The sequence below is a fragment of the Mchenga conophoros genome, linkage group LG11, assembly GCF_057382185.1.
Source record: "Mchenga conophoros isolate Kocher_MC1m ecotype Shallow Benthic linkage group LG11, M_conophoros_male_GT1.1, whole genome shotgun sequence".
NCBI lineage: Eukaryota > Metazoa > Chordata > Actinopteri > Cichliformes > Cichlidae > Mchenga > Mchenga conophoros.
This window is the reverse complement of record NC_140536.1, coordinates 26,581,726-26,604,124: the sequence shown is the minus strand read 5'-3', so window position 1 is coordinate 26,604,124 and position 22,399 is coordinate 26,581,726. Positions and strand designations below refer to the sequence as shown.

Genomic DNA, 22,399 nt, shown 5'->3' with positions numbered 1-22,399 from the left:
TGACTGCTAAGACTAAATGAGGAAACAAGTGCAGACGTCTGTGTCAGTGCTTCCAAACGTCTCAATTTCTGACAGTCTTGACTAAACCACACGTCTGGGCATTTCAGAGTAAAACTGGGTCAGCAGAGTCTCCAAAAGCCTCTGTTTTAGAGCTAAAAGTAGCATGTTGTGCACTAAATGCAAGTGTTGCAAACTTTCTAAACACTTTGAAACAAAGTTAGTGTGCCTGTAACTGTTACTTTGTGTCATTGCCTTGTTTGTGCATCTGTGTATTTCGGTGTAATCATCTGAAGTGCCCTGACAGGAGTGGCATATTTGTTTAGTCACCGTGTTCAAGTATCGACAGTCTTTTTCCTAAATGGATTACTCCACCTTTAATTTGTTCCCACGAGGAAAGCAGTTGCACTATTTTTGCTCTTTCAGTCATGCACCAATTTCCGAGTAGCAGCTCTGGGAGTTTTTCATGTACACACATGCTTTATGTGTGTGTGCGTGCACATGCGGCAGCCAATAAGTTTTCACAAGGTGTGTTTCCTCCAACCCTGCTTCTCAAATCACAGTGCTCTGCAACCAATCAAATGACACCACAGCGCACCTCACCCAGCATTACGCTGCGTCCAGCTATGACTCGCTGTTCCCAAGTGTGCTTGAGCGAGGAAAGAGATGGAGAGAGTGAGAAAGGGAGAGATAGGGGTGGGGGGGAAGAAGTGGATAAACATGGATGTTAATAGACTGAAATGAGGTTTTCCCGCTTTAATAATTAAAATGAATAATAAGTACAAGTTCAATCATAAAAAGCATTATGGTTGAAATATGTTTTTTCAGTTTACATGTGCACTTTTGTGTGCATGTTGTTTTGCATATTAATGCATGTGTGAGACTTTACTGAGTGCTGATCCTAAAAACAAGGAGTGAGTCATGTCGATTTAACAGCTGCAGCAGCTGTGATGCCTGATGGTTCCTCTGGACGCCTGCCTTCACACCCCCACCTCCATCTCTTTTGCACTGGACACAAAAAAACCTCAGATGTATGGATGAATGTATGAATGCATGGATGTGTGGATAGATGGATCTACATGTTGCGGTGGAACAGGGGACAGAAGACCAGAGGATAGGCCATATGGGTTCCATTCACATACGGGTTGCTTAAAGGCTGAAACATGATCTGTTTTTAAATGTCACACTTTTTTAACTGCACTGTCTTTTTTAATCATTTAAACATTAACAGTCTAAGCTGGGGAAAGTGCACGAATCCTTGGGCTAATCACATTAACAAAGATAACTGGAGTCAGGAGTATTTGAGCTACTCTGACTTACATTTTCAGTTTGCTTTGCATGCACTGTGCCCCCACAAAAAGAGATCACAAGAGAAAGAGGCGAATGTCCTGAAGGAATTCTTAAACACCAAATAAGGATAAAAAAAAAATAAAGCAAGACTGCCAACTCAAGGCTTAAATGACTCTTTATTCATAAGCAAATGACTGGAGCTTGTTCATTCTGTTTTGTGTACTGATGAAACTAAGGTGGGATTAAGGCATAAAAAGGACACAAGGCAAAATCTTGATGTTTACATATGGTGGGTGAGCTTAATGACTGCTTTACTGTCTCTGTGCCTATTTAGCTTTCCTTAATTGATGGGGAAAATGGATGCACAAGCACATAATTAGCCTGCAGTGTCAGTTCTTTGCAGCAAAATGTGCCCGACTGTCCTTCCTGTCTCTATAAAGTTCACCCTCCCTCTCTCTATCTGTCTTCAGATGCTATCTCCCATCTCCTCTGTGTCCTGCAGTGTATCTAGAGTTCACCATTAAGTCTGTGATCAGATTTATTACATTCTTCACCTCTACAAAGACTTCATTCAGTTCACCTCCAGCATACTGTAAGACTATTGTCCTATACTTAGAGAAGGATGAGTGTGCTCATGCTACACTGTGATTTTGCAGTTTGGAGATTCCCCTCAGTGAATAGACATGAGGAGCCTCAGCAAATTGAATCCTTGGCCTCATTGTGTATAAGTGAATTTGTCATCTTTTATACAAATAGGACTGAGACTGCCTCTTCAGTCTCTGACTCAGTGTCTCCAAGTCTCTCGGTTGTGCTCCTCTTTGATTTTATTTTCCTTAATGGAAGGACTCTCTGGCCAGATGTTAAAGTGAGGATATTTTGAAGTCTGTCGGTTTGAGTCAGTGGGTCAGGGCGCCAGCCGAATACTTTTGATTTCCAGACTTCTTCCTCTGACCTTTACTGCATGCCTTCCTCTCCCTCTCATGCCTTTTCTTGGCTGAATAACAAACTTCTAATTTAATGGAGGAGGATAATTTGATTTTTGTTTGTGAGCTTATGGATGTGTTTAAAACTGTAGATTTCCATGTTCTGCAGCCAGTCCGGTGTGTGTGTGGCATGATGTCATGTGCACTATTCTTGACCAGTCTTTTACAAGAGACCTCAAAGGTTCCTGGGTGGTCTAATAGTGTTTGCCACAGGAGATTGGTGCACTTTACCTTCAGATGTGTGTGTGTGAGTGTAAATCAATATCCCGGACAGTGACACTGCCACATGCATACTTTCCCTATGAATATGTGTATCAGGAAGATGTAGTGGGAATGTGCTGCTTTTTGCCAGGTGTGCTCTCTGAGCACCCACAGGACATTTTTCTTTCTCTGACACCTCCCACTCCTTTACAATCTAACCCAGAATGCACTTGACCCTTTTCCTCAGTAATTCCTTCAACCAGATCACAAATCACCTGTCTTGACTTTTGTGACACGCACTCAAGTATGCAGGCAAGAACACACTCAACTCCTGCATGCGTGTAAGTCATTTATCAAACGCCACCCTGAGTCAGCCATGGCCCCGGGGCAGCTAAACTAACCTGCTCCCCCACAAACTTCGACAACACCAACATCTAGTTTCTATTCAGTTATCTGCGATTGCCCATGGTTACTTGTTAGACATGTTCAGGTGGTGTCAAGTTTCCACTTAAATCTGATGGATGAAGAGCAGCAGTTGTTAATCATTGTGTATATGCATGTCTGTATTTTTTTCCTACAGTATATCCGTTACTGTTTCTCTTACAGTGTTGGCGTGCAGTATGTTTGTCCAGAGTTTGCCAAGGTATTCCCATATCTTCTTTTCCTTGCTATGTTTTCTCTAAAGCCAACAACCTGCAGAAATAACGATGCTGTCAGGATGTCATCAGCAGACACGAGTGCGCTCGGTGTCTTCTTAGTTATCCATACTGCTTTTTTCACCTGTTTTTGTGCACAGTGTTTTATAAACTGCATGTAGAGTGTGGGTGTTGGATGGTGTGTGTGAAAAGTTGACAGAATGTGTGTTTTCAGTTTTCTCTGTGAAATGCATGTTTTGAAGGCGTTTTGAAGGGGGCCAGACAGCTGCCTTTTACTGCCCCAGGGGGCAATAAACAGAGAGGGAGGGGCAGTTATTTACCTTTTTTATTAGGGCAGGAGGCAGAGGAAGGGACTTTATTGGGGTCACACCGTAACTATACACAGCTGCAGGGCAAGAAGAGAAATAAAGATGAGATAGTTCTTTAAAGAAAAAAGTTTTGTCAACGCTAAATTCCTCCCTCAGGAATCCATCTGTACTTTTTTTCACTTATTACATGACCGTAAATGTGTGTGGGATATTGTTTTGTCAATTCCCCCCCCCTGCCTCTTCCATTTCCAGGACCCTTAATGGCCTGCTTGTTGTTAAGCACATCTGCTGTCAATCAGCTGTACCCTGTAATCCAAGTGGCATTTCCTGCCATTAGAGGCACGCCCACTGCCCGAACTCTGACCATTTGACGATTGGTCAAGAGGTTCAACGTCTGGCCCAAAAAGATCTCGGGCTGACCTCTATTTGTCCAGTAACGCTCCACAGTTGCAATAATATAAAATCCATAAATGAGGACATTTAATGGATTAGGCTGACCTGTCAGAGATTCCTTTTAACCTTTTTTCCAAGAAGATCAATACCACTCTTGTGTCTGGGTCTCATCTACCTCAAATGGATAGTTAGTTAGCTTCAACAACCCTGCTCTTTGTATAGGCAGAAACACCCAGCTACCAACACCTCTAAACATGAAGTGTAAGATTAAAAAAAAAAACACATGTAAATAAGTAGGTAAGGTCCTAACATTTGGTATTTATAGACTTTTTTTTTTTTTAGTATATCACATTAACTAGTTGTGCTGGTTTGGGCAATTTTGCTGCCTCTGACTATAAACAATTTTAAAGGCTTTAACAATTGGTGAGGAGATATCTGTTTCATAATAAAAAGCTAAATAATCATCAGGTGAAACCAGGTGAAACTCCACGTCGACTGTTTACCTGCACATGCAACCAAAGCCTATGCAAATCTAATTGGTCAATAGAACTCGAACTACAGTAGAAACCTGTTGTCTACAGATTCTGCATTTTTATATGCAGACACATTACGTGGACAAAAGTAGTTGGCCATCTAAATCTTACACCTACAGGAGCTGCTTGGTTATGGAAATCCATCCACTCCTGGTGCAGCTTTTGCATTGCTGTTACTGCCAGACTGGGTTTGAACTTATATTATATACGTTATTGAATCAGCAGAGTCCTGGAAGCCAGATTACTTAAATCAATGTGTCAAGCCAAACACATATAATAAAGACATACGTGAAGGCCAGGATTTCCTGTAATTTTCTTCTCCTAAATTCAAACATAACTGAGCTTACCCTCTGTCTGAAAAACCTTAGAAACAATGTGTCTATTTTGAGCAGGATACGTCCTTGAAGATGCATATCAAACAAATACGTAGGACTGCTTTCTTTATTCTGTGTCTCAGATTAATTCTGAAAAGCTAGTTTGTGCATTTGTTACTTTTATGCTGGAAAATTATAATTCACTACCGTCAGGTTGCTCTTAAAGCTCTCTGAAAAGCTTTCACCTGATCCAAAATGCTGCAGTGAGTATGGACAGGGATCAGAAAGACAGAGCATATTTCTCCCATACTGGCCTCTCTTTATTGCCTCCCTGTTAAATCCTGAATCAAATCTAAAATCCTTCTCCTTTCATACAAGGTCTTGAATGATCAACTCAGGACTCACTGTAGATTTTTATTGTAATAGAGCACTTCACTCTCAGACTGCTGGCTTTCTTGTGTTTCCTGGGATATTTAAAAGTAGAATGGGAGGCTGAGTCTCCGGCTATCCGGCAACTTTCTTGTGGGGTCAACTCCAATTTTGGATTTTGGAGAAAGACACTCTCTTTACATTCCAAATGAGGCTTAAAACCTGCCTTTTTGATAAAGCATGTAGTTAGTTTTGTTAGTTATCCTTTAGTTACACTACTGGAGGCCCAAGCATGCTGCGAGCCTTTCCCATGGTGCACTGAGCACTTTTTTCACTGCCTGTGTGTTTATATACGACTGCAGCATGTCGCTATATTTTTGTAATTTCTCTTCTTTATTCTATGTTTTTTCTCTTCTCTTTCTCCTGTCCAGTCATGGTGGATGGCTGCCCCCCCCCCCCCCCCCCCCCCCCTCGAATTGGATGCTGCTGGAACTTTCTTCCTGGTAAAAGGGAGTTTTTCCTTCCCACTATTGCAAAGTGCTTGCTCGTTGTGGTTGGGGTTTTCTCCAGTACTGTAGTGTCTTTACCTTACAGTGAAAAATGACTTGAGGCAACTGTTGTCATGATTTGGTGCTATTTAAATCAACTTGAATTTAATTGAATTTGTTCCTAAATGCTTCCCCTTTGCCATAATATCACTTACAGCTCATTATTATACTCTTGGATTGGTGCATACCAGGTGTGGTGTGACCCAGTACTTTTGCCCATATAGTGGCCACATGTCTAGGCCTTAAATATGTAAAGGTGGAATCAATCTTCTCATCTAACTCTTGACTGGAAAGTGAGTAAGTGGATTAAAAACACAACATATCCCTGAAGTCAAGCAGCCTTTTAGGGCTTTAAAAGTATGAATCATTTAACCAACTGGCAAATAATATGGAAATAAAAGAAATGAGAGCCAGCTGCCGGGGAAACATTGCAAGATGAAACTGTGAGAGAAGAATAAGGAGGACATGTTGCACCGAGATGACTGACAGAGAGAGGGAAGGGAGGTTGGGAGGAAGCAAGACTAAACGGGAGGGGACAGACAAGTTATTCTAGTTGCAGACAGCTGACAGCAAACCCAAAATAAGATGGAGCCGTCTAATGGGCACACCTTCTGCAGCTACACTCACAAACCATAAAACACTGCTGGCACTGTTAAATGCGCTTCTGCTCCTAATGGTTTTCAACACAGGAGAGCAAAGAGTCGAGCTGAGTTAATGTCGTAGTTTATTGTTTTCCCATAGAAAGTGTTGTTTCCTACGATCACATTTCGTATAAAAGAGACACAATGTAAAAACCGACTCTAGCGTAGTAATAAATATAAAATGTCATCATGAGATAGAAAAAGGTTAAAGTTGTGAGGGCAGGGCAACAGAGAGGACAGAGGGACACATCAAAACTGACCCGGAGACTGGAAGAGCTCATAGATTGGTTTACACGTCTACAAATATAGTCTCACAGCCCATCTCCTTCCACACACACACTCACACTCAAACACACACAATGCCAAATACACAAGATGTTCCTTAGCAAGTCTAATACAATGCAGAAGACATGTTCATGTTCAAATCTTCAGCTGGTCACGTTTGATGGGTCTGGAAAGACAGACGGATAGCACAGTAGCTAAGACTATAGTGCACATGCGACATGCTAGATATAATTACCACACCTATTATATAGTGAAGCTAACATGGATGCTGGAATAAAACTATAGGCTGCTATTTCCCAGCTCTGACAAAGAGGAGCAATGACACAAAGCGGTGATGCTGTAGACACGGGGCGCGCTGAAAGGGCGAAAAGTGAGAAGTGCTCTTGTTCATTGTTGTCGTTCGTAGACTCTGGTGCATATCACATCATCTGCTCTCATGGTCTGAAAAGAAAGAGAGGGCAATGAGGGCAGTTAATGAGGATACTCGCACACACTGAGGCAAAAGTACTGGCATGGAGTTAGCCATAAATTCATTTTTAAAAAGTTAAAGCTTTCACAGAACAGCCATTCATGTTAATCCACCCTAAAAGTCCAGTTTTTATTGCCTCCAGCAGTTATGACTAACATAATGTCACTGTGCCAAACTGTTTTGACCAATCACTGTGTATGCAAAGAGTAAACACACTTTGCTTGCTTTCCCTCTCTCTCTTACACACACACAAACACTACAACTACGCTGGCTTCTAAAAACCAGTTGTGGGTTTGGTGCTTAACAAGACTTCAGGAGTCTTAAATGTGAACTATTTACTGCCAGCCCTCAAGCTAGCATCTCCCCATAAATACTTACTGTGTTTGCAATTTCTGCACTTTAAAAACAGTTCACTCCAGACTGAAGCCTGCGTGGTATCTTATCTCTAGCTGAACTGGTTTACTGGGTCAAATAAGAATTTTAATTAATGTAATTTAATTTAATTACATCAGAAAGTTTGTTTTAATCAACATGAAGTGCTAGCTGGGTGGGGTTCCCCATTAAGTGCAATTATGCTTCTGTGTTTATTTTTTCATTAGATTAGTATTTTATTGTAAGAAGGCAGCAGATATAAGTGGACTCCAAAAAGGTTATTTGAGCACAATAACTCAACTCTGTGTGGTGAGTGTCTTGCAAACACATGCAGCTAATGTCAGAAGTGCAATGCTACAGCCCATGCAGCCCTCGTTGCTATAAACAAAAGAATATTTCTAGGTTTCACAAGTAAAACAAGATCCACGTAGCAGCTTTTGTCGTGGTCTGTTTGTCAGCCAGTTGTCTTGCTGTGACACGGAGTACACACTTTGTTCATGTGATGACAACTGAACTGTCTTCACGACAGCTGAATAAAATTTTGCTGATGGCAGAGTTTAAATAAGGGGAAACAACCTGGACTAAAGGACAAGCGCCCAACCCCCCCCAAACTGCAGTACTTTGATTGGGCACTTGAGGCTGGAACCAAAAGTAAGCCAATCCCCACAGACTGTAATTAAAAGATGGGCATAGCCAACGTGAAGATAACCTTCTTATCTTCATTTTTGACTCGAATGAGGACCATGATTTAGATATAACATAATTATTGTGTATTAAAGTTAAAAGTGCGAACTGAGAGCATAAACTCATTGGGGAAGCATTTAATGATGTCATAGATCATGTGAGCTCAAGAGCTGTTGCACCCATAGACTTCTACACAGCTGGACTTCTTTTTGTAGCCAGAGGAGTCATGAGCTATTAGGTATTAGAAAAAAAAATGCAGGGTTAAAGCATTTCTGCACTTGGTTTACGAGTCCTAGAACTGATGAGCATCTATTTTATACAGCCTGTAGTTGATCCACATGGACAAAATAAACACGTTTACAAACTGGTCTCTCAAGCTAATTTCCCCCTTCATGGCCACTATGTTAAGGGTGTAGCTTCTTCGACTGACAGGTGACTGGTAGCTCATGCAGATGTTGCTGGTTGGTGACTGCTGGGTTACTGAATTGGACCATGTCACTGTGTTTCTTGTGCTATATGCTGCACAGCAGTTAGCAAATGTCTGTGTGTGTGTGATCCTGTATAAATTAGGGATGTCAAATTTCCTGAAATTAGCTGACAACTTCGCACCTCATCCTATGGTCCAATTGCAATTATTTATGGCTATAAAATGATAAATGGGGATGTTCACAACGCTAAGGTCAAGGCTTCAAAGTGTACATTGGAGGCAGCACAGTGGCAATGTCCATTTTTTATATACAGTTCATAGTTCATTTTAAGATTTACTCCTTAGCCACTTTTTTAATAATGATCTTTAAAACACACTTTTAAAAAAAAAAAAATTAGTTAATTTCAAGTCTGAAAATTCAGTTTAGTAGTAGATCAGTAGTGGATAGTGTACAATAATTTGTGAACTATAATCTATGGTAAAGCTTTGCACTTGTTAGTCTCCAAATCTAAACTCTTGCTCAGGTGATAGTTTGTGTGTTTTACCAAGATCAGCTTGCTGTCACTGGTGATCTCTCGGGTCCAAGATGTCTTAGGCCCCTCTCCTTTCTGCAGAGTCTGCTCACAGCTGATCTTGCTGTCTGTTTCCCAACGTGGAAAACTCTGAAAAGCCATTAGACCCACGAATGAATGCACAAATAAATGGACACGAATAAATACGATGCCATTTGTAGGGAAGGGAACTTAATGAGGGAGTGTCTAATAGAGAGAGAGCACAAAAAGGCTTTAGCAGGGTGATCACTGAGAGGTGATAACTCGTGATGCGCTCATCGTTAGTAGAGCGAAGCGCTGGCTGGGTTGCATGTGTTTGCTTTGGAAACGGCTGAACAGAGGCCATCTATGGGAAATTGGAGAGAGTAGCGGGGAGAATTAGGGAGGGACAGAGGGTAGCAAAGGGCAAGTAGGGGGAACGGAGGGAAGATGGGAAGTTGAAAGGGATTGTAAAGTGTGTGAAGGAGTGCAGTGTAGCATGATAGGCCTTCAGAGACCAAGGGAGGGGTAAAGCTGTGCTATCAGTCCAAATATGATGAAAAGCCAAATTAAACAGATTGATGTAATCTACACAGCTCCCACCCATATCTACTGTGTATTTGGTTATGTATGTGTGTGTCCATGTGTAGTCCAAGAAGAGATGAAGTGCATTTAGTAATATATTCATGTCCATATTTTGTGTACCGTGCAGGGACGCCCATCCACAGTGGTCTCATTGAACTCCTGCCCAACAGTGAAGGTGATGTGGGTGGTTCGGACTGTGGTCGATGTTTTAATAGAGAGCGTTTCTCCATCCTGAGTAATCTCCACCAGGGGCTTGGAGGCTGCCTTCACTGCAATCTTGCGTAGCATCACGTTCACACCTACACAAACAAGCAACAGAAAATGCGAAAGAGCATGTGTGAGAAGAGATTTCCAGAAAAGACAACACATAATGACAAAAAAACATAGTGCCAATGCTCTTCCACAGCTAAATGCGGTGCCTTGAATTAACACTACTGCTTCCACTAAAACTAAAAATATTCCCTGGGACATTGGTAAACTCAGTTCATGGAGATGGATCTTTTTTTTTCCTGTGCTTGTGTATTAGAGTGTAAACAAAAACACAAGCAAACAAAGACAAGCAAGCCCTGTATCGGCTGTGTGGTTGTGTTTGAGTGTTGTTGTGTTGCTGCTTATCTGCAATGTCTTTCTGCACACACGGGGCAAAATTTGGAGCAGACTTGAAATGCACAGTGCTTTCCAATAATGATTGCACAGGAAACAATGAGGTCATATGACAAAGCATGCCTCAATCCCCCTCCACAGACTTAATCATCGTTGCGGCCATGCAAACACACGCTTACTGACTTTAACACTCACACCGTGATTGCGATTTGCACTTCCTGAAGTGTAATCTCAGTTATTCCCCTTTTTTCTGTTTCTAGGGAAAAAGCATAACTCATTCAATATTTTGTGTGACTGTAAAAGGCTTCTCCATACGGGGGCAGTTTGTGGTATGTTGGTCATCTGTATTTCACAATGATTTCACAAAAGAGTGACCAGAACAGCACTCCCAAAAAAAAGACAAGTCACGTAAAATCTAACTAATGTTAGTGTTTGGTAACTTTAGCCACATTTATAAACTAATCTGCAGTATTACTTTTAATAAAATTAATTTCCCCAGCCTTTTTTCCCACTGAAATGTGCTTAAAAGTTTTAAAAAATGTGAAGGAGGAAAAGGTTTGTCCAATAGTGATTATCTGAAAAGGGGAAGGAGGAAAAAAATGATGTTACCCCGTGGGAAAAGAGAGGGAACAAGGAGAAGACCGGTATGGGGGAGGGAGGTTGGGGGCCTGGGCAGACGAGGGGCAGCGGTCTGCGTGTGGTGTGCGAAGATCTCTGTCCAAGTGTGAGGGGAAGTGTGTGTATGCCGCCCAGTGTGTATCTGCTGCGAGTTGGGTTTCACACTTCTCACCTCTCACACATTCCCACCTGTCACCAAGTGTAAATATATACAGAGAGAAATGCACAGTCATTTGCCATGCATTGGGTTGTCCAGCCTATGCCCTGTGTATAATTTGTATGCACTGTACAAGCAGCTTCATATATATAAATGCATTGTGAGCTTGTGGTGTGCAGATGAATGGCCACTCTTTGGAAAGACATTATTTTGCAGGAATTACTTATACCTTTTTTGCTCCAGGTAATTATTAATACTTCCAAGTACTTAAATATTATGTTATGCTAATAATTCTCAACATTTCAGGGGGCATTTGCAGTATGTGTGTGTTTACATTGTGGAACGACTTGCTTTATTTAATTTGGTTATATAAATACTTTTTTCCTCCATGCTGTGACGGGGTGGCAAAAGTTTGAAAATGTGATTATTTATTTACTTTTTATTATTGTAAATCACTGCACATCATAGCTGCTACTGTGCATTTATACATGTGCTTTATAGCTTTACTCACAATGTAGCCTATTTTCAGTTTTTTCCCCCACAGATACCATATGTAATGACTCCTTGTGCACGACCAAGGATAAAAGCCTAGAAGTGAAAATGTGGCCCCCATCAGTTTTTTGTCTTAGACGCTGCTGGCCTGCCAAAACCTTTGGAAGCCACAGAGGGATACGAAGGTTCTCAAGGTATTTCCCGCTGTTAATTTTTGTGACCGAAATTCTTTAATTCACACAAGTTTCACCACTGGGGGACAAACACAATTTCAGACAGACGATCAGGGTCAGAGGTCAAAGATCATAGGGCAGAGGAAGCATTTGGGACATGGAGAGACGAGGGTAGAGGGAGGAGAGCTGGAATGAGGAAAGGAAGAGAGGATAGATGGAGGGAATAGGGTAGTAGGTGATGACAGTATGCATCCAGCTGTGCTTTGCCTCCAATGAAACCAGGGATCAGAGCCCATTCCCCTATGTGAGTCATCCCAATGTAGAGGTAAATTAAAGGAACACATGCAGTAAAGGGTGTGGATGTGTGTGTGTTTGTGTGTGGTAGTTACACAGCATTCCTGCTGTTGGAATGTTGTCTTATAATAATAACAAGAGATAAAATAATTCAAATACAAAGTGCACAAAGCAGGCGCATCGCAAGAACAATGCATTTTAGAACATATGCTAAAACCATTTAAGGAGAAATAAAAGAAAAAGAAGAGTATTTAAAAAATCAGGTGATGAAAGTATATCTTAAGAGGAGATTTAAAGGTTGCTACAGGCGCTCAGACCTTTCTTTTCATCGAAAAGTCATAGAAACGTCCTTTTAGACAGACAGTATACGCATAAAATATCCTGTCCTCGCATTATTGCGCACGGTGCCATATTTGCCTTTGGTCAGAATAATCTGGATCAAACAGACGTTAAAACTAACCGGTGGTCTTTCATTTGTGTAGTGGTGGTACGGGATTCATGTAGTTCAGTTACCTCTATATGTGTAGGTAGCTAAGAGACTAAGATAAAGGCGGTGTTGTTGGCGCTTTGCGATAAAACGGATTCCAGGTGTGCACTGCCAAGTCATCTAATGAAAATTGGCTACTAACGACAGATGCGCGCCTGTAGTGCGCCCTACAGGCGCGCTCACGCACACACTGGCCGGTTTACAAATGAGCCAGACAAAAAAACAGCGTGGATCTCAGCGGCAGGTATTTGTTCTTCTCTCGGACTGTCACTTCGGATAACGATGCCACTGTCCTGCACTGTATTGTGTCATAACGGTCCTCTTTAAAAACACACGCAAACAATCTGAGGTTGAGACACAGACAGATGTGTCGCCGTTTGTCGCTATTGTGTTAGCAGGGGAGGCCAAAAGGGGAGATGAGAGAGGATAAAAAAGAGGGGGGGCTGGCTGGGGGCCAAGAACGGAGTTTGGGGTTCTGCAGCAGAATGACAAAGACCCCCCACCCATGCAGTACGCTGGTGCACGGACGCAGAGGTAGACTCACAATGTGCTGAGAAAGCTACAGTTTGAGCTGACACATCTGATCTGTCTCTATGAACAGAACTAAAAGCTTCACCAGGAACCACTGACGCATAAAAACGTTCAAACTGCCACTTACAGTGATGATGATTTAAGAAAAAAACAAACAAACCTTGCTTCACATTACTTACCTAACACTTTCAAGAGTTCCTCAAAATTTTCAGAGCTCTTCATCTCCCAAGTGCCGGAGAAATCTGGGATTTTGCGCTCCATGTTCGGCGATAGTTTGCTTAGTGGTGTGGACTAGATAAGCTGTCAGGTCCTGGGCTGCAGTCAGTGCGCGTCTGTGCGTCAAAAATGAACAAGTTGTGTGTGCGCCAGATGGCTTGGATCTGTCCGTGACTTGGTTTTGCCTTCTTCCCGGGATGAGAGACCTACTGACAGCAGCTCTTATCTCATCTATCTAGCAGTGCACGTTATAAGCATTTGCACTTCAAATGAATGACACGGAGCGCAAAGATACTTGTGTAGGGATGCACACGCCCCTTTCTGAACGGACACGCCCCGGAGGCCGACAGATTACAGGCACAGGCCCACAGTGCTTTAACCTGAGAACACCCCAGCAAGCACTCTGTGCACTTCGGCCCAGGGAGACGCCGTTTGGAGACCCCTCTCATCCATACGCGCACCTGTCACCACCCAAACTAACCACTCCCCGAAACTCCCGCGTGCTCTGTTTATTAGGTGTTTAGCCACTTACTTTAGGCAATTACATTAACTACATATTACCATCAATGTTGTCATTGCAAAACAGAAAGGATGTAACCAGGTCAGTATTGACAGAACATGTCGTCTTGGCAGGGCGGCGCAAAGGAAGAACAAGTCAACTGCCAACCTGAAGAGATGGCGGAGCGGTTTGTGTGGGTGTGTGATGAGAGCGAGAGAGAGAGAAAGAGAGAGTGAGAGAGGGGCCAAGTTCATCTCCCAGCCTCCAGTACGCCCTGGTTCTGTGTTATAAAAATATAAGCAGAGGTAATGGGATACATCTAACGGCTGCAACTGGTGGGCTAGCCTGCGTCAGAGGAAAAAACAACCCGAACCCATGAGGGAAATATATTACGTGGGGCTGGGATTAAAAATAAGAGGTATTATTGGCGCAGGTCAGCGGTGGCTCTCCTTATTAAAGTTTTTCGCCCCCCGCTGGCGGAAGAAAGAGGAGGGGAGGAGACGCGTCAGGCGGGGTCAGGGGCCCTGCGGGGTCGGAAGGTAGTCCTATAAAGAACACACGGAAATGCACACGCACACACACCGTATGTATGCGCGCTCACGCACGCGCTGATGATGGATGGCAACTGGACAAAGCAGACGTTAACTATTGACTCTTGATGGATGATCCCATCCGCTAATTCTGCACGGCGAATTAGCGCGAGGTAACCCGGGCGACTTTAAGGCGCGGGCATTAGCCCCCATACCCCCACGGCTTAGGATATAAGCTTCACGCACACACCGGCTCAGTGTCAGTGTTATAACAAAGACACAGTGACTAACAGAGGTCAATAACAGTGTCAGATTGATATTTGGTAACCTGATATGCGCTTTTGCGCACAGCTCTGCGTTCAGTTGCTTTGGTTTGCATCGGGCCCGGCGGGTCTGTTTGATGTGAACAAAGCTTGCTCTCATTGTTTCCTTCATCTACACACACACACACACACACACACACACACACACACACACACACACACACACACACACACACACACACACACACACACACCTAACATCTAAGTCACTGGCCACACACCATGCCACAATCACAGCATGTCCTCACAAGACAGCCATATTAGAGGTGTAATTTGCACTCCAGTCTTCTCTTTTTCTTCTTCTATGTCACTCATGTTTTTTGTAAGCTGGCTTACCTCTTCTTCTTTTTTAAACTCTTTAACAGTTTTCTCTTATATTATTAAATCAAAACACCTGATAGTGAAGTAAAAAAGTGAAGTTTATTACTGAGATCAATCGAAATCCACATGGGAATCTTTATATTAAAGCACAGCATCTGTGGTGGTCTATGGTTAAGAAAAGAGGACATGATCACGCCCCCAGTTTAAAGGTGGCTGATTCAAACCACCAAGGTTACAAAGGACAGCTGGCTACCATGGAGTAATTCGTCTTCAGCGTCATCACAGGCCATTACCGCTTTAGCATGACATAACAAGAAATGCATCAAAAGCCACTGAATGAAACAGACAGTCATGCAGTATAGGACGATAGCCTCACCCATGTTGTGTGTGTGCTGTTCAGATGGGGGGGTTGATAAAGAGCTCTGAAATGTGTGTGATGCTGCATGTCAGCACGTGATGACAAAGCAAAGCTCAACATTCAGATCCACTCAACCGTGCCCCGCTCCTCTCAGCCTCTCTCTTGCCCCCCATTCCTTCCCTCCATTCCTCTTTTCCTTTCTGTCTCTCCTTTACCTCATGCTACTTTCTCCCCCCCTTTCTTCTCTTTTTCGACCTTCTCCACCTCCTCCTCCTCCTGTCAAGCTTTTGTTCTTTTGTTCTGCTTTGACACATTCCTCAAGCATGTTGAGGAGAGGGAAGAGGCAAAAACAGAAGGGGAGAGGATGGAAAGGAGAAGAAAAAAGGAGGGGGGGCTAGTTAGTGAGAAAGTTAGAGACTGAAGTGCATGTCAATTTTTGTCTCTTTGTTGTGGGGAGAAGGATAGGGAGAGTGAGTCAGCAAGAGAGAGCAAGGAGATCAAAAGCCAACAGCGATGGAGAGGTTAAGAGCAGTGGATGAACGAAGGCGACAGATTAAGATCTGTCTTCGGAGGTGTAAGAAGTATTATTTTCCTGCTCCTGCGCCAACTTTATCTAAGCTATTTCCTTATGTTCCAGCTATTATCCTCACATATACTGTTTACTTCTTTTGTTCTGTCATCTTCATCTTTCTGTGTTCTTTCTCATACCAAGATTATTATTGGTAACCGATATCACCAACTGCCATCACAGAGACTGACAGGCAGGCTGCACCATGTGCAATCTAAACAGAATCTCTTGTGTCCTGTTTACAGTCATTTTTGGCTCTTATCAGCATGGCTACAAACATTCAGCATTTATAGAAACAATAACATAAAGCAGCAATAATACCATAGAAGAAGAGTACAACGCAGAAAAAAATTCGGGGTTCTGTTTGAGAAATAATCATACAATTAGTTTTGACAATGAAAATATTTACTATTTCCAGCTTATGCACAATCAGATTTTTCAAACTTTCTAACTAATGTGACTAAATGACATCAGCAAAAGCTGATAATAACTAAGCCAGTGTTTTCATCAAATCAAATGCAGCAGCAGCAGCAGGGGTGACACACATGCAGCTTCCAGGCCACTAAGGGTCCAGTAGGTCCCCTTGGCTGTGTGTCTTGTGTCTCTGCAAAGTAAAAACTGCAGAGACATAGAACAGACGCATCACTGGAGTTTTAGCTGTCTCTTGTCCTGCAGACACCTTTGAGACATTGCCCATCTGCAACCTTCTTATCGATCAGGACATTAACCATGCTGCACCAGTAAACCAGTTTAGCTAAAGGGTTGTTCTGAAGAATTTCTTTGATTTATGACACTAGTGTTTCTTTGCCTTGACAACAGACAGCAAGAATGCAGGAAAACTGACGTATTTGAAAAATTCTGCATAGTTTGTAGGACATCAAAGGTTGTGAATAATCATGATAATATAATAAACCTGTTTTCCAAATTAATCTTTCTTTAAATGAGAACCTTTTCAGAATGTACTTGTACTTCTTTGAACTAATAGAAAGGGAAACATTTGGAGATGTGCGGTTTCAGAGGTAGTGATGGGTTCAGTTTAATACTTCAATGGCTTGAAATTGGATCACACAGAAAGGAATGAGGATGCTAAATAATTGGTTATGTGGAGCCTGCTGCACTTTGCCAAATGCTATTATTAAGGAAGGTTTGTTCATTTCTGTGATGAGAAGCACAATTAATCTGAATCCTTTACACAGTTGTTTAATTAGAACAAAACTGGGCCGACTGTGACACTGACATCCTTGGTGATACCATGAAACAGTTAAACGAAATCATTTGGTTAAACACTCTATACCCTGCAATCCTCACAGTTGTGTCGCTGGCAGCAGAGAATTTCCAGCTGTATTTCCTTCTCTGTGTTACATTTAAAACAGACTGAGCCTTGTATCAACACCCTCCCTAGGGTGACCTGTACCATATCTCCACACTCACTTCCTCTTATGCTGCGTATTGTTTCCTATTTCCTCTCCTCATTCAAATGACACAGATTTGAGCCATATCTGTGAAAGTTACAATCTACAGACTATTTACTGTTCCAAAGTTTCCTCATGTGGTCATGAAAGAAAACAGGAAAAAAGCTCACACCATATTAGATTTAATGCAAATTGTATCTAAAGTATGTCTAAAATGTGGGTGTCCTATTTCAGATGTCTTATCGTATTTGTGTTGCAATAAGAATAAAAAAATATAGCGACATGTATGCACAAGTTGGAGCCTGTGCGTGTGAATGCGATCAGTCGGGTTAAAGCCACACTTCAGTGGCATTCTCCACTTTATAATGCCGATGACCTCCAGTAAAAATTCTCACCCACTAATCTTAGTAATCCCAGATGTGAACTTGACCCAGGCCTTCCAAACTGCCAGCTCCTGGAAGTCATTATTACTGGCCTTTACCCTCACAGGAAACCACTGGGCAAGAAGTGCACATGCCTGCAGACTAACATTCCCCAAATTACCGTATCTCTCTTTTATGATTTAACCCTGGGTCCGTGTGGGCTTGAGACCTCCCCAAAGAGTCATGAGATGAATCAGGCGCCTTTTAGATGACTAATAGAACAGGAAAGAACACAAAACATTTACGTGACACAAGACTGTGTCTTTTTCTGTAATCTTTTCACTTTTTGCACAAAATGCATGACAGCTGAACCTCTTCCAGCCTCTAAAAATTACATGCCGAGACATAAATACGTTTAAAGGGGGTCACAGCATTAAAACATTTGCGAACCCCTGCTCTGTGTGACTTTCACAACAGTTGCAGACACACATGTTCGCAGCCAAAAGTGTGTGCAGCACTGTTGGCTGCTGGCATGCTGACCCAGCAATCCATATGGGGCTGATTAGAGATGGCAGTATTTAACTGTGTACATGGAAGAGAGGCAGAGAGATCAAACCAAAGAGCAGAGGAAAGATAAGAAATTAGAAAAGTTAAGAGCGCACGTCTGTGTGTGTAGCATGTTTAGATATCTTTGTGAGGACCAAAAATTGGAATTCTACTATCCTTGTGGGGACCAACAGTTTAAGGGTTTAAGGGTTAGGGTTAAGCGTTCACTTTTGATGGTTAGGAGCAGCAGCTAGGGAAAGCATTATGTCAAAACATGAAAACAAGTTTGTGTGTGTGTGTGTGTGTGTGTGTGTGTGTGTGTGTGTGTGTGTGTGTGTGTGTTTCCCCACATAACGGTTACTCTTTCCTTATTATTTTTCTTGGTAATGGAAATCATCAGACACAGATTGTTCCTGACACACACACACACACACACACACACACACACACACACACACACACACACACACACACACACACACACACACACACACACACCACATCATCGTGCAAGGAGTTTTGCATTTAAAGTATCACTAATGGACACTGTGTGTGTGCGCTTATGTGTTGCATACATGAGACTGAACCTCTAGATGCCTTTGCAGTTGCAGCCAGACGCCTGTATTACTCACACTCTATTCGTATTGTCCTTCAGAGCTCCTCCCTGCTTTCGCCCCGCTTCCAAAACCCCCTCTTCTCTTCTTCTCTCCCCCCTCGTCTTTGTGCTTCTAATTATCACATTTGTTATGAGCCGGTCTGGACAGCAGGAGAGCAAGAGCAGGGAGAGGTTGATTAGGAAGGGGAGGAGATGGCTGTGACTGTGAGCACTGAATGAAAAGGAGCTGGAGAAATAGATTACGTCGAGCTTGTCTTTATTTGGTCCTCCTTGTGTGTTCAATGCTTGAAGTTTTCCCTGTGTTTCCCTGTGTACACTGTCACCTGCACTTAATCTGAGGTGACAACTGCACTGAGTGATGCTGAATTGTCGTGCAGCCAACAGAAGACAGCAGATGAGAAGGATGAAGAAGAAAAGAGGAGAACAGTGAGGTCAGAGAGGCAAAGAAAGGAACTGAGGGAGGCTGAGGTGTTCATGAAGAAGGTTTTGTGAAATACAGCTAACATATGTGGACTGGAGAAAAATGGGAAGCTGAGAAGACAAACAAGAGCTGGTTCCCATACTTTTATTGCTTTTCACCTTATTTTATGTGTTTTGTTTTCCTGAAAACCCCAAAAAAGTTCAATAAAAGTCCAGCCCTGCTTTTATCGTATCAGCCCTCCTTCTTCTTGCATCCTACGACTCTGCCCCTCCACCCTCGCTCTGCCTCTCACTCCGCACTCATTCTTTTATTCTCCCGCTGCCTTTCCTCTTTGACCCGAGTCAACGATTGTTGTCCACTTTTGCTTTTTCCTCAGCCACGATTGTGTGTCAGTAGTGTCTCCAGAAGGCAATGTTCTCATCTGTTTAAGTTTGTCTGTGCATTTGTGCACATATGGATGCATGCACGACTGGACAGTATGTGTGCATGCGATGATGTCATAGATGAAGAATTGCTATAGTTAAATACTTGGCGCAGGTCACCCTCTGGTCACTGTTGCTGTACGTGACCACAGTGTGTCCCCAAAGACTCTACAATTAACTGACACAGTGTCAGATTTATGCTTTATTGTTCTCTCGATTGCTTTGAATAGCAGTAGATCTGCATATCAGTGAGTTTGAGGCAGAAAACTGGAAAATGGCATTAAGCTCTGTGATTTCTTCACTGATCCTCTGACTTTGCCAAAGACGTGTGAGAAAATAAATGCTCAATATAAGGTTTAAAAAGCTTTTATTCACCTGCCTTTGCAAAAACATGATGGGGAAGAAAGCTACGAGAGATAGCTATACATGAAATGGAAAGGTGTGATGAAATTTTACGAGGTGCAGTGCATAGAGATGGAGTCATCTGTGATACTTTCGGTGTTGCTGTACAAGAAAACCAAGTGAAGAATTGTCATTTCTTGTCAAATTCCAAGCAAGTCATCACTTCTTTTATTTTTGATTAACTTTTCTGCAAATCAATGAGCCTATTGTTTCATTCGCACTTCTATTCATTCATATCAGTGTAGTGTGGCTTTGTACAAGCAGATGTATACAAAATAAGCTCAATAAGAACTCCATAACTTTTTAAAGTATGCAAGAAATATTTTCTCTTGATAATAACACCTCCATCCTGCTTATTTCGCTATTTGAGTCTAATGCTTACACTTTAGAGGTGCTAAAAGTTCAGTGTTTTTCATCATGTTTTACTGTAAATGGCTCAGCAGCACAAAGTTTTTGCTGGCGTAGTACCTGACCTCCACATTTGATACTATACGTGACTGTCATTTTAGCTTGATAGCTTGACATACTGGGTGAGTGTACTGGGTTCTGTGTTGGAGTGGTTCTGTGGCTTATAAATTAACCTCCTCGTCTGCATCTCTTGCCTGCTGTGTGGCACAAGGTTCTGTTTCTGGCACTTTACAGTTTCTTGTATATCCACTCCCTCTTTAGCTCATTTTAAGCTTTTTAAAGGGCTTTTATTATCACTGCTACACAGATTATGTTCAGTTATATACCTCTTTTAAGCCCAAAGATGTTTTAAAATGACAAATTCTACATAGTTTATAATAGACTCTATTAAAAGATGGGTGGCTGACAGTGTTCTCAAACTTAATAATGAGAGGTTACAAACAGAAGTCCTTGTTTGTGTCCTCCAACATATGGAAACACCAGGTTTCCTCGCGACTTTTCCTAAATCTTCTATCAGGAACCGTTTTTAAAAATAGCAGCAGGGCCCTGGGGTCATTTGTTCAGGCCCTGCTTGCTGTGCAGCATAACTAGGAGCGTTTGCAGTGGTCCCCAGATTCTGGAGCTCTTCCCTACTGAGCCTGAGATCTGTGGACTCAGTGGTTTAAAAAGCAGCTAAACGCTCGTCTTTGTCACCTTGTTTTTCAGAAACGTTCTGTCTGTATGTTTTTAGTATCTTGTTGTGATTCACATTGTAATTTTTATCCTGAAAGGTGCTATATAAGTAAAGTTTTATTCTATGTCATTCTTTTAAAAGGGGTCAGGTGGTCTCCAGGTCAGAGTTCAATTTTTTATTTTTATTTATTTTTTTATTTTTTGCACAGAGCCCAAAACAAGAGGGGACATTCAACTGAACAATAAAAAAATAAATGAAGACAAAAAAAATCGCAAAGTTGTTTATTCACAATCTGATCTGTACTGTCCCAACGTATCATATTACCTGTTATCTTACTTATATTTGTGGGATTCTTTGATCCAAAAAGGTTGTTGCACTTTAAAAACTCTTCAAGACTAATTTGCAAACAAATGTTGGAAGTTTAGGACGATCATCTCACAGAGACCGCTGCAACAATCTAGTCTCACCAACAGCAAGCGAAAATGAGCCAAAACGAAATTCTAGCAAAGAGTAAAATGCATGTGTGTTGGAAGATTTGTTTGTATGATGTATCATGTGCCGGCCGTTATAATGACCATGACAAAGTAGACATAGCATGGGAAAAACCAAGCAGAGTTGCAGATGACTTTTTAAGTATTGTCATTCTGCAGTTTACCATCAAACTTTATATTCTAACCAAGTTTATTAGGCTCATACGATGTGACTTGCAATAAAATACATGACCGATGAAATCTCACAGGATGTAGCTGTAGGTGCCTAAAAAGACTCTAAACAACTAAAAGTCTTTCTCTTTTAGAATAAAAGATGAAGGAACCATATATATTTTTAAATGAATTTAAGCCTGAAGGCTGTTTGTACTGTTATGCTCAGGCTTTGCTTGGATCCTGGGATTTTGGTGAGTAGCCTAATGAGCAACTCTCCTGCCATCTGGTGGTGGCAAACTGACGGTGCTGTGTCTAAGTCTTCAAACTCTTTATAACCTTTTGGCTCCAGACGTAGAAGATGTCTGGGCATGTGAGCCTACTGTAACTAATCAAACTATTGTTATTAGTGTTTACAGGAGTTTAGTGCCCTCGGCTTTGCGTGACTGCAGGCCTGCTCATGCGCCTGCAGGGACAGGTGGAGTCCCAACCCCCACAAGTCATCCTGATAATTTTGTTTGTGTTTTTGTCTCTCTGAGAACCAGTTTTAATGTGATACAGAGTGGCAGCAGTTCACCCAGGCCTTAATTTGTTGAAGAGCTTCTTAAGAAGGCTATGTCAAAGCTGCGAGTTAGCTCTTATGCTGTTAATGTTCATTTAACACCACAAAGTGCAAAATGAGAATAATAAAAGGTCAGCTCCAATCACCACAAAGCCGGTAGACAGATTTGAGCTGAATCC

General features: G+C 42.1%; 1 protein-coding gene across 1 annotated transcript; it reads right to left on the bottom strand.

Moving 5' to 3' along the window:
• Positions 1–6,299: 6,299 nt before the first annotated feature.
• On the bottom strand, positions 6,300–13,434 carry crabp2a (cellular retinoic acid binding protein 2, a). Its single transcript, XM_085292009.1, has 4 exons — positions 13,120–13,434; positions 9,706–9,884; positions 9,016–9,132; positions 6,300–6,959 (listed from the first exon to the last, which is right to left on the bottom strand). The coding sequence occupies exons 1-4, from the start codon at positions 13,199–13,201 to the stop codon at positions 6,906–6,908; spliced, it is 432 nt and encodes a 143-aa protein (XP_085148135.1). The 5' UTR covers positions 13,202–13,434; the 3' UTR covers positions 6,300–6,905.
• Positions 13,435–22,399: the final 8,965 nt, after the last annotated feature.